The 12,445-nt window shown below is 43.7% G+C and overlaps 1 protein-coding gene and 1 long non-coding RNA gene across 2 annotated transcripts in view; one reads left to right on the top strand and one right to left on the bottom strand.

Annotated features, from left to right (window-relative positions):
- Positions 1-7,240, top strand: part of LOC130273840 (uncharacterized) — a 34,156-nt gene extending 26,916 nt beyond the window's left edge. Inside the window, exons 2-3 of the long non-coding RNA XR_008844137.1 lie at positions 1,790-1,859; positions 7,108-7,240. This is a non-coding gene — a long non-coding RNA (uncharacterized LOC130273840). The remainder of the gene's footprint in view (positions 1-1,789; positions 1,860-7,107) is intronic.
- CAP2 (cyclase associated actin cytoskeleton regulatory protein 2) overlaps positions 1-12,445 on the bottom strand; it is a 148,742-nt gene that overhangs the window by 4,153 nt on the left and 132,144 nt on the right. The window contains exons 8-11 of the mRNA XM_056521238.1: positions 7,080-7,266; positions 1,766-1,941; positions 1,085-1,208; positions 876-958 (exon numbers count right to left, since the gene is read on the bottom strand). Coding sequence (XP_056377213.1) covers positions 876-958; positions 1,085-1,208; positions 1,766-1,941; positions 7,080-7,266 — 570 coding nt within the window. The remainder of the gene's footprint in view (positions 1-875; positions 959-1,084; positions 1,209-1,765; positions 1,942-7,079; positions 7,267-12,445) is intronic.

Genomic DNA, 12,445 nt, shown 5'->3' with positions numbered 1-12,445 from the left:
TTAGTGGAAGCTGTACAAATAAGGGAAGCAATTCAGTGTTGTCCGCCAACCAACAGGGGTCTCATAGCGGTTGTGTGTCCTGCCTCACTAGTACCATATATATACTCGAGTATAAGCAGAGTTTTTCAGCAAAAATTTTCGTGCTGAAAATGCCCCCCTCGGCTTATACTCGAGTTAAAAAAAATACCGTTGGGGGGTGGGGGTGAGGGGGGGTTGGCCGGGCCATCCATCTTCGCTGCAGGGACCATCCGACTTGTGACTCTGCATTGACAGGGATATCTGTGCGCAGCAGACGTCTGTGACGCCAGGGGCGTCCCTGCGCACAGACGTTCCAGCGCGGGGCTGGCCCGGAGCGGAGAAAAGGGCCTCCCGGTGAAGATGGACGGCCAAGAGCGGCTCACCCTCCTCACCAGAATGCGGATGGTCCCTGCAGCTACTAAGCAACAGGACCGAGAGAACTGGGGAGGTGAGTAGACAATGAGGGGGCCTTTATGATGACCGAGGGGGCGGTCTGGATGATGGCAGGGGGGGATATAGACTGGGGGTGATGATGACAGGGGGGGTTTGACGGGGGGTGATGATGACAGGGGACTGGATGATGACAGGGGGGGTCTGGATGATGACGGGGGGATGATGTATTTTCCCCCCTAGGCTTATACTCGAGTCAATAAGTTTTCCCAGGTTTTGGGGGATGAAAGTAGGGGCCTCGGCAAATATTCGGGTCGGCTAATACTCGAGTATATACGGTATGTATAACACTGTTTAATCCTCAGCACCAGAACTAGAAGCCTAGATATTATTATCTATAATATATTATCTAGAAATCTGAATATCACTGTGATAAATGACACAAATCAGAACCATCTGATCCTTACCTGTATCTGAACATCTTTAGAATTAATAACTTCCACGATACCCACAACATTGTCAAACACCAGGCCAAGTTTTGTGCAGTTGTCTGAAACACAATACAGGGGAATCATAGAAAATGGCTATACAACATGCCTTCCTAATAGACTGTCAGCCAGATAGACTGACCGCTTATATTACAGCCATGACTATTTCTGACCATAAGCTCCCTTACCTATTATTATGGAATTTATTTTCCCTTTAATTTGCAGGGTGCTTTTCTTGCACTTGTAAATGTAAGCCACTTGTTTCAGCTCAGTGTCAGAAATCACTAAATTATTGACTCCTTCCTGAAACTCCTAAATGGGATAAAGCAGAGATGAATAGAGGCATGTTGCCAAAACTAACAGATTTTATATTTTTATTTTAGTACACTTGTACCAAAGGAATGAAGCATAAATATAAACTTAGAACTTTGCTCACCGAATAAAGCAAAGGCCATACAGAATTTTAACATAAGGCATTAGTAACCAGGGATGTGCTTAGATAAATGTTCCAGCACATTACTTATATGTAAGTGCAAACACTTCCAAATCACAGTATTTAACTGATTGGAAACTGAATAAATCTATTTACTGTGAGCTCCCCCTAGTGGTAGCTGAAGGAAGACACTATGACATTGTTTTGGGAAACGGTAAAAGCAGTCTAATGCTGGGCCCACTTTACATTTTAAATCGAGTAGTCTCAAATAGTATCAACCTGTCGCCATCTAGCTGTTGCAGCACTACAACTTCCAGCATGCCCTGACATCACATATTTTAAACTGCTGGAGAAACACAACTTGAGGATCAATGGTCTAAACAAAACCTTTAATGGATACATTTCCATTTGGCTTCATATAGCAAAACAGACTGACCACTCTCCATTTCTTTCCTTCCAGCTCTAGAAGAGGGGGGTGCGACTGCTGTGGATTAGATTTTCTAGAGCTGGAGTCTGAAGCTTGACTTTTGGTAGGTGACCGAACTGGTGCTGCTTGCCCACGTAGTTTAGGGTTCTTATGAGTCTTCTGATCATCGGAAACATGTTTAAGCCCTGGAGAATACAATGGAGAATACAATGTAGTTTTGCAGCTTAAGTTTTTGCATTTTATTGTATGCTTCTCTTTGTAAATGTGCATGTATCTTAAGGGGCTGTTCAAATGTACAGTATCCTGCGCAGGATTTTATGCTGCAGATGTTAACTGAATACAGCTTTAAATTCTGCGCGTCAATTCTGTGCAGGATACTGTACGTATCAATCCTAAAGCAGTGCTCCAGAGATAAAACTCTTTTTAGTTTTGCCAGTAAATTTGCCAGCGCGCGCAGGGGAATCTTGGCCATGGCAATAAAAGCAGACAGAGCAGCGGCGGCAGCGACTTTGGTGCGGCGGCAGGGCGCACAGTGAGGTCTTTTCAGTCAGACATGGCGCTATCTGCTGTCACCTCTGTCCATAAGGAAGGAACTATCTAGAGAAGGGGCAAATCCCTCTCCTGCTCTGGACAGTTCCTGACACAGACAAAGGTGGCAGCACAGAGCAGACTGTAAAGACTAAATTACTCCCTCCAGGGCATACAGCAGCTGATAAGTACTGGAAAACTTGAGTTTTCAGATAGAAGTAATTTACAAATCTGTGTAACATTCTGGCACCAGTTGATTTAAAAACATTTTTTTCTCTATAGTACCTCTTTACCTCAGTATACTGTATATTCATTTCAATGTGGCCTAAAGTGATGTAATGAAACTTTGAGTAACACATGGTAGAAGTCTCAGAACTTGATGCATAATTACTGTAATGTCTTCTGGTCATGGCCGTAAATGTTGTCACCCCTGAAATTTTTTTAAGAAAATGAAGTATTTTTCACAGAAAACGATTGCAGTAACACGTTTTGCTATACAGATGTTTATTCTTTTTGTGTGTATTTGAACTAAACCAAAAAAGGGAGGAAAAAAAGAAAATTTGACATAATGTCACACTAAACTCCAAAAATGGGCTGGACAAAATTATTGCCACCCTTTCAAAATTGTGGGTAAATAAGATTGTTTCAAGCATGTGCTGCTCCTTTTACATTCACCTGGGACAAGTAACAGGTGTGGGAAATATAAAAATCACACCTGAAAGCAGGCTCAGGGAGCATCAGTGTCAGCACGAACTATCCATCGACATTTAAATGAAATGAAACGCTATGGCAGGAGACCCAGGAGGACCCCCCTGCTGACACAGAGACATAAAAAAGCAAGACTACATTTTGTCAAAATGAACTTGACTAAGCCAAAATCCTTCTGGGAAAACGTCTTGTGGACAGATGAGACCAAGATAGAGCTTTTTCGTAAAGCACATCATTCTACTGTTTACCGAAAATGGAATGAGGCCCACAAAGAGAAGAACACAGTACCTACAGTGAAATATGGTGGAGGTTCAATGATGTTTTGCTGCCTCTAGCACTGGGTGCCTTGAATGTGTGTAAGGCATCATGAAATCTGAGGATTACCAACGGATTTTGAATCCCACTGTACAGCCCAGTGCCAGAAAGCTGGGTTTGCGCATATATCAAAAAGCACCCAGAAATGGATGACAACAAAGCGCTGGAGAGTTCTGAAGTGGCCAACAATGAGTCCAGATCTAAATCCCATTAAACACATGTGGAGAGATCTTAAAATTGCTGTTGGGAAAAGGCGCCCTTCCAATAAGAGAGACCTGGAGCAGTTTGCAAAGGAAGAGTGGTCCAACGTTCCGGCTGAGAGGTGTAAGAAGCTTATTGATAGTTATAGGAAGCGACTGATTTCAGTAATTTTTTCCAAAGGGTGTGCAACCAAATATTAAATTAAGGGTGCCAATAATTTTGTCCTGCCCATTTTTGGAGTTTGGTGTAACATTATGTCCAATTTGCTTTTTTTCCTCCCTTTTTTGGTTTAGTTCCAATACACACAAATGAAATAAACATGTGTATAGCAAAACATGTGTTACTGTAATCCTTTTCTGTGAGAAATACTTTTTCTAGAGAAATTTCAGGGGTGCCAACATTTATGGCCATGGCTGTATAAAGACAACTCCTGTCCAAAAGCATAAAGTGATGTGAAAACAATGATAGAATAGCCAACACCAGTAGATTTTTAGTAAATGTTTTTGTTTCCCTTTCACATTTGACGACAGAGGCACTCTACAATGGATCACTACTACCATAATTGAAAATGCATAGCATGTTATTTTGCTCCGATAAGTGCCCAACTCTCTTTAAAGGGGTACTCCGGTGGAAAACTATTTTTTGAAAATCAACCGGTGCCAGTAAGTTAAAAAGATTTGTAAATTACTTCTATTTAAAAATATTAATCCTTCCAGTACTTAACAGCTGCTGTATACTACAGAGGAATTAGAAACAAAAACATACAGCACTCAAAGTATGTACAGTACTTCAATATCCAAAACACACCATAGTTATATAAAGTGCTGATGGCCTATAGATAAATAATGCAGTATAGCTCTATAGGCAACATTTTTATACAGAAAAAAAAGGAACTAGAGCAATTGCTACTGATTAAGATTATACACTTTATTTGTCACACCATTAAAACCACATACATGTGAGGTATAGTATAGATATAGTATTGATACAAAGCAAATGGATGTTCAGACTAATAAATCCAATAAGATAGTGGGGCAGGTAACGTGGTCATATATTTGTCACAAGACATAGAAAAATAACAGCGAGGTGGAATAGCAATTTATGGCTAGTATTCAGAGTGTGACTCTAGGGAAGCTGGGGTGAAACCCTCCACTAATTAGTGGCCGCACATGGCAGACTGCTACAATGTAAACACCCTACATACTCAGAGTTCCATATACCAAAGGCTGCCTCACTTACCCATAATTGGGTCCTGTCACCACTGTCCCAACGTACGTTTCGTCTGCTTGATGGACTTTCTCAAGGGACGCTATCTCTGTTAACTACATGCTCCCCTATATACCCATACTAAATGGCGTGAATATGCGCCGACGCTCTACTTTCGGCACATGCGCTGGGTCCTGACCCGGAACAGACTCACCACACCCTGCCGCGTCACAGCCACTGACCACAGGTCACGGATGCGTAACATCCAGACCTGCGTACTGGGCCTTCTGACGCCCACAGAGTAGGTGCCAGGAATCGGACCCAGCACACGCGGGAGTCGGCGCTATCACATGTTATACAATACAATGACTGGTATGTCTACTTGTCCCACATTGTATAATGGTACTATATGTTTCTATATGGATACAGGCCCATAGTTGCTTCTCTCTACAGTAGAATATAATAAATGAGAACACCATACATACGATGATGCATTGTTTGATCAATAGTAATGCATATTTTACATTCTATCTCTATATTGTGATTAATAAAATGCATAAGATGAGTAATTCTTAGAGCAATTAGCATGAGTTTATTCATATTCTGGTACTAATAAATAAATAACTAAATATATAATAGTTGAATCCACTACTGCATTATAGGTGGATATTTTATACATACTCTTCCCACATGGGCTCTCCTATTAAACAAAGTTTCAGTAAAACCATACCTAATGCAGTGGCAAAAAATAATAATGTAAAATTATAAGGTGAAGGTGACAGCTATATAGATTAATTTAGTGAAATCGCATGAGATACCAAATATTTTAAAATATATATATATATATATATATATATATATATATATATATGTATATGAATAAATAACACGATAGTTTGAACATCCATTTGCTTTGTATCAATACTATATCTATACTATACCTCACATGTATGTGGTTTTAATTGTGTGACATATAAAGTATATACCGTATTTATCGGCGTATAACATGCACTTTTTAGGCTAAAATTTTTAGCCTAAAGTCTGTGTGCGTGTTATACGCCGATACACCCCCAGGAAAGGCAGGGGGAGAGAGGCCGTCGCTGCCCGCTTCTCTCCCCCTGCCTTTCCTGGGGTCTAGAGCGCTTCTGTCGGCCCTTCTCACCCCCTGGTTATCGGCGCCGCTGCCCGTTCTGTCCCCCTGACTATCGGTGCCGGCGCCGATAGCCAGGGAGAGAGAAGCGGCGCCGACAGCCAGGGAGAGAGAAGGGGCAGCGGCACCCATTGCCGGCGCCGCTGCCCCGTTGCCTCCCCCCATCCCCGGTGGCATAATTACCTGAGTCGGGTCCGCGCTGCTCCAGGCCTCCGTCGTGCGTCCCCGGCGTCATTGCTATGCGCTGAACGGCGCGGCGCATGACGTCAGTGCGCCGCGCCGTGCATAGCAACGACGCTGGGGACGCACGACGGAGGCCTGGAGCAGCGCGGACCCGACTCAGGTAATTATGCCACCGGGGATGGGGGGAGGCAACGGGGCAGCGGCGCCGGCAATGGGTGCCGCTGCCCCTTCTCTCCCCCTGGCTGTCGGCGCCGCTTCTCTCCCCCTGGCTATCGGCGCCGGTACCGATAGTCAGGGGGACAGAACGGGCAGCGGCGCCGATAACCAGGGGGTGAAAAGGGCCGACAGCAGCGCTCTAGACCCCAGGAAAGGCAGGGGGAGAGAAGCGGGCAGCGACGGCCTCTCTCCCCCTGCCTTTTCTGGGGGTGTATCGGGGTATACACGCGCACACACGCACCTTCATGTTATCATGGATATTTGGGTAAAAAACTTTTTTTACCCAAATATCCTTGGTAAAATGAGGGTGCGTGTTATAGGCCGGTGCGTGGTATACCCCGATAAATACGGTAATTTTAATCAGTTGCAATTGCTCTAGTTTCCTTTTTTCTGTATAAAAATACTACAAAGGAAGTTGTATTTCTTTCCGGAATTCTTTTCTGTCTGACCACAGTACTCTCTGCTGAGGAACTGTCCAGAGTAGGATAGGTTTGCTATGGGGACCTGCTTGTACTCTGGACAGTTCCTGACATGGACAGAGGTGTCAGCAGAGAGCACTGTGGTCAGACAGAAAAGAACTCAGGAAGAAATACAACTTCCTGTGGAATATACAGCAGCTGATAAGTACTGGAAGGATTACGATTTTTAAATAGAAGTATTTTCCATCGGAGTACCCCTTTGAAAACAATATCCAGGACATGTTCATAAAATTGCCTCTAGAAAAGATATACTGCACCTAACAGTATGTTTGCACTGCTGAAACTGAAGATTTCTGCTGCAGATTTGTAACTGTGATTTACTCGTCCTTTTTCTGACCTTTTGTAATAACTTCTCCTTGGTTTAGCTGGGCAAACAATGCAGATCGGTCTTGAGAAACATCATCTCTGGATTTACTATTAAACATATCAATACTGGGAGGAGGTCCTGGAGGTGGAGGAGGTGGTGGAGGATGACTTGGTGCGGATGTGGAATCCTTTTCCTGAGGGGCATCTTTTGTAAGCAACTAAATAGATAAAAATAAAGAAATGTTAAAGATTCACTAAAGAATAAGTATGAATAAGGGATAAATATTTGTGTGGATGAGTATATTCCTGCATATCTAACTAGGTAAAGACATTACAAATATTAACTGGAGATTTTACAGTAAGTCATCATGGGTGGAAGATGCTGCACAAGTCATGAGCTTCCACTATTTATTCATGTATGATGACTTACTAGTGCACTTTTCTCTTCTACCACTTATCACTATGTACAGTGAGACCTAGGTTGGCCATAAACATATTCATAAACAATTTCTTATATCTATGGTTCTAAAATGATTATTTCCAATTTGTTTTATCTTTGTTCTTGGTGTTCAGTGGACCATGGGCTACTGCCCAAAAATAATAAAGTATGCAAAAATGCATGGTAAGTTACGCTCTTGTGTTACAACACTGTAAACCTGAATTAATGTGCAGTACCTAAGCTATCTATAGATTCAAAGTAAGATTAAATCCTGCAGTGAAAAAAAGTTAGGAGTATTCCAGGATTTATTTTTATTTGACTATGCTACAGGGTCTGTAAAGTTAGTGTAGTTCATAATATAGTGTCTGTACCTGTGTGTGACGGTTTTCTCACAATTCTTCTGTGATTTTTACCCCAATATTTATTTTTAACAGCATACAAAATGACTGTTGTCTCAGATTTTTCACAGGTTTCAATGCAGCCGAGACCTGACTGACTAGTCAGTTGATGACAGGGAGCCTGTCTGCTTCAATGGGTGGAGCGATCAATTGGTGGGTGATAGATCAATCTGCAACTAATGCAACAGCTGTAGGCACCCTGATTGAAAACCACAGGTCTTTTGAATGGATGCAGCTCATTTATGTTTCAATGGGTGGGGTGGCTGATGTGTGGGAGGGAGGAAAATGAAATTATGGGATTTGTAGTCAAAAAGAGAAAAGTCAAACAGGAAATACCAGTTCACAAAAAGCTAGCCACAGTGTTATGGTAATCTCACAACATAGCCATTTAGCCCCAAGACAAGTGCAGATCCTTCCTAAGCATGTCCATTACTGTCTGCCAGGTACGTACTAAAATCACCTTATGGCGGATAACCCCTTTAAATCTCATTTTGTTACATCAAAAAAGAAAAAAAAACACACGCATGACAATACTCTGCAACTGTTCCAGTGACATCTTGTTAGGTGGTAAAGTAAATAAACTATTGGAGATCACGTATCAGTTCCAAATCCCTGCAGCTTCCCTGCTAGCCCCTCAGCATATTATAGCTTGGTTTATTATAATATGTTATCTATGAATGGGAATGGTCCTTTTAATAACAAAGTTCCTTAATATTTCATGTGAAGTACCTTGAACCTTAAGAGCCTTTAACATGCCGATCTAGAGATTATCATCTTCCTGCACATTTGCCAGAATAAACAATTTTCAGTTTATTTTTAACTCAGCCTTTTTCCATAACATTTTATAAGACAGCCCTTACTAATATAATTGGCTTATATGCATTTTATGTTATTCTTTTTACTGTAAAATAACTGATCACTTTTTGTGCTCATGCTCTTATTTCTATACCATGCTGCTTTATTCCTTCTGTTATACTATGTCACTACACGGTTTCTTCAATGTTATGCTTATATACATTTTATATTTATGCAGCACATGGTAAGGCCACCACAAACCACGTGTCATCTGAGGAGAACAGGTGGATGTCAGCCAGACACTGATCCTTTGTTAAGGTGCTCCTTCTGTAAATGTAGATGCTTGTCTTATTGAGCTAGATCTCACAGCCACCTGTCTGCCTGCAGTCCTCATGTGCATTCATGTATAGACATTACAAGATGAAGCAGCTGATGTCCATGCGCTTCTGTTATTGTTACTGCAAAAGAGATCTCTGGTTCACCCCGTCAGACAACTATGCTTGTTTCTAAAGAGCTAACGCTGTTTTCTTGTGTTATTGTTTATAGCCATAGCAATCTCCTGATCTCCCCTTTATAGAGGTGCATTACATCCCAAGCCCAGGCTGATGGTCTTTCATTATATTTTATCCCATAATTGAGAATTGTGGTGACTAGAGATCAGCGATCTTACAGTAATTCGATTCGTCCCAAGCTTCTCGGCTCGGCAGTTGCTGACTTTAGCCTGCATAAATTAGCTCAGCTTTCAGGTGCTCCGGTGGGCTGGAAAAGGTGGATACAGTTCTAGGAGAGAGTCTCCAGCCTACGGGAGCACTTTAGAGCTGAACTAATTTATGCAGGCTAAAGTCAGTAACTGCCGATCTGAGAAGTTCGTGACGAATCGAATTACTGTAACTTCGCTCATCTCTAGTGGTGACCCATGGGTGTATGGCAGGACCACTAGTGTAGCGGTGTGAGTGGTGGGATCAGATGGTATTAACCCCGAGGGCAAGATGTTGTTAACCCCTAGTGTTCATGATGCCAGAGTGGTTTTAGGGTTCGGGAATACCACACGCCCGGTTCCTCTGCTATCCCAGTTGCTAGTAGTGAAATGAGAGTCCTCAACTAGTTATGGTCAAACAGAGGCTTTACTAAATATAAGACAGATTGATTTATCTTCACAACTAAGGCCAGATTTCCCAGAGAGGTGGCCAGGACCCAGAAGGACCTCGCAGCTTGCTGGTCCAATATACTTGTAATTAACTTGACTCGAGATTGGACTTGACTATATGCAGGACTTGACTAGTTTCAGTGACAGCAGACATAGACTTGAGACTTACTGGAATGACTGTAGCTTTTGGGGTCTTCCAGATGCTGATCACTTGCACTGAGATCTCTGGTGGTTGCTGTGCTCAGTAGAAGATGGAATCTCAGAAGAGAAGAGAAATTGTAATGGCCGCCCCTTTATACAGTGGGGGGGGGGGGGGGGGGCTGTACTAAAGTCCATTGGTCAAGCTGCGGGTCATAGGTTAAGCTGGTGCTCTCTGGGAGAACATGTGACCACAAACAACATGTGACAGACTTACACAGGTCCTTGAGACCTCCCACAGGTCCTCTGTACTACCTGTACATAAGGATATTAAAGTGATATACACAACATTCTGGAAACAACGGGGGAGACCTTGCAGGGGAGCCCCCAGGTCACTGAGGGTCTCAACCTGACAGAGCCTAAGGGTAGTGCAGGACCATGTCCTGTACTGGGACATTACAGAATTGCTTACTGTTCTGAGTAGCACTGCCGCAAGCGCACTCCTGCTCCGTCCTTCTGTGATGGCTCCGCTGCTGTTCGCATCGCGGGACGCGCCCGCATGCGAACGCTGGGCCTTCACTCACTTCCTCGCGTCTCTGTCCCCTCCGCTGTCCCTGGCTGCTGGCACGTGCGTCCCTGCCTCCTAGGGCGCGTGCTGTGATTTAAAGGGCCAGTGATTGATGCTTATGTAGTCTTGGCCTTATTTAACTCTGCACTTCCTCTTGACCCCTGTCGGATCTTTGTGCCCCACAGCCTTAGAGAAAGCATTCCATACTTGTGTCCTGCTTTACTGTGTACCAGACCACCTTGCTACGTTTCCTGACCACACTCCAGTGCCGCCTGTCCTGACCTCCCTGCCTGTCCCCGACTACGAGTTTGCCTTATCCTTCCTGTGCCACACTTCACCTCAGCAGCCTGTGTGGACGAGTCATATCAGGGATAGCAACCTGGATGCCGCCTGCCACAGCAAGTCATCCCGTTTTGTGGCGGGCTCTGGTAAAAACCAGCGGCACCTTAGACTCCCCTCCCTGGTACGGCACATACCATCATCCACACAGGCTCAGCGGATCCACTTCACCACTGCTCTTACACTTACTTTTGTGCATCTTTTATAGTAAACAAAACATACTTTAATGCTACTGAAAACCTATAACTTGGCACCACTTTTTCCAACACTAATAAATGTGTATCAGACAAAGCTAACACCTTTACTGGCACAATTGGCATCAGACAAAGCAGTATTATATTTGGCACCAATACTGTTGTAGATTGCATCAGTTATGACATTAATATATTTGGCAACAGATAGGCCCAATACATGTGTCTTTTGACTTGAGATTTTTTTAATATTAGATCTGGCACAAGAAAATAGCAACATAGCGCAACAATAATATTACTATAGCTACTGTCTCCTGGGCCATTAACCTCTTCAGGATGCAGGGCGTATGGATACGCCCTGCATTCCGAGTCTTTAAGGACCGAGGGCGTATCCATACGCCCGTGGGAAATCCGGTCCCCACCGCTAGCCGGTTGGGGACCGGAGCCGGATGCCTGCTGAAATCATTCAGCAGGCACCCTGGCACATCGCCCAGGGGGGTCCTGAGACCCCCCCCCCCATGTCGGCAATCGGAGAAAATCGCATGTCAATTCAGACATGCGATTTTCTCCAATTCTGGGCTGATCGGGTCTCTGGTGACCCGATCACCCGGAAAATAGGGCTGATCGGAGTTGTCAGCAACAGCCCCGATCAGCCTAAAGGATAGGAGTAAGGTTGCAAAGCTGCGATCTACTCCTATCCTCTGCCATTACTCAGAACGGAGTTCTGACCAATGGCAGCGCAGGACAGGGGGTTGCCATGTCAACCCCCCGTTCTGCCCGCCCCTGGATGTCGAGGGGCTCTGGGAAGAAGATGGAGGCCGTACCTGCAGGAGAAGATGCCTGGGGACCTGGGATCTTCGTTGGAGCCTGCTGGATCCTGATCAGGTAGGGAATCGACAGTGGGGGGGGGGGGGGAATTGAAAGTGAAAGTAAATCGATCTTTACTGTCTGGGCATGCTGGGAGTTGTAGTTTTGCAACATCTGGAGGGTCACAGTTTGGAGACCACTGTTACAGTGGTGCCCAAACAGTAGCCCTCCAGATGTTGCCAAACTACAACTCTCAGCATGCCTCGACTGCCCAGGCATGCTGGGAGTTGTAGTTCTGTAACATCTGTCCCTTCAGATTTAGCAATTTTCATGACATTTTTGAAAATTGCTGCTCTACTTTGAAGCCCTCTAATTTTTTCAAAAAGCAAAAATATGTCCATTTTATGATGCCAACATAAAGTGGACATATTGTATTTGTGAAGAAAAATAAAATGTTTTTGGAATATCCATTTTCCTTACAACTAGAGAGCTTCAAAGTTAGAAAAATGCAAAATTTTCAAAATTTTCATGAAATTTTGGGATTTTTCACCAAAAAAGGATGAAATTACCACCAA

Source organism: Hyla sarda, chromosome 5 (assembly GCF_029499605.1).
Source record: "Hyla sarda isolate aHylSar1 chromosome 5, aHylSar1.hap1, whole genome shotgun sequence".
Lineage (NCBI taxonomy): Eukaryota > Metazoa > Chordata > Amphibia > Anura > Hylidae > Hyla > Hyla sarda.
This window is presented reverse-complemented; position numbering and strand designations above follow the sequence as displayed.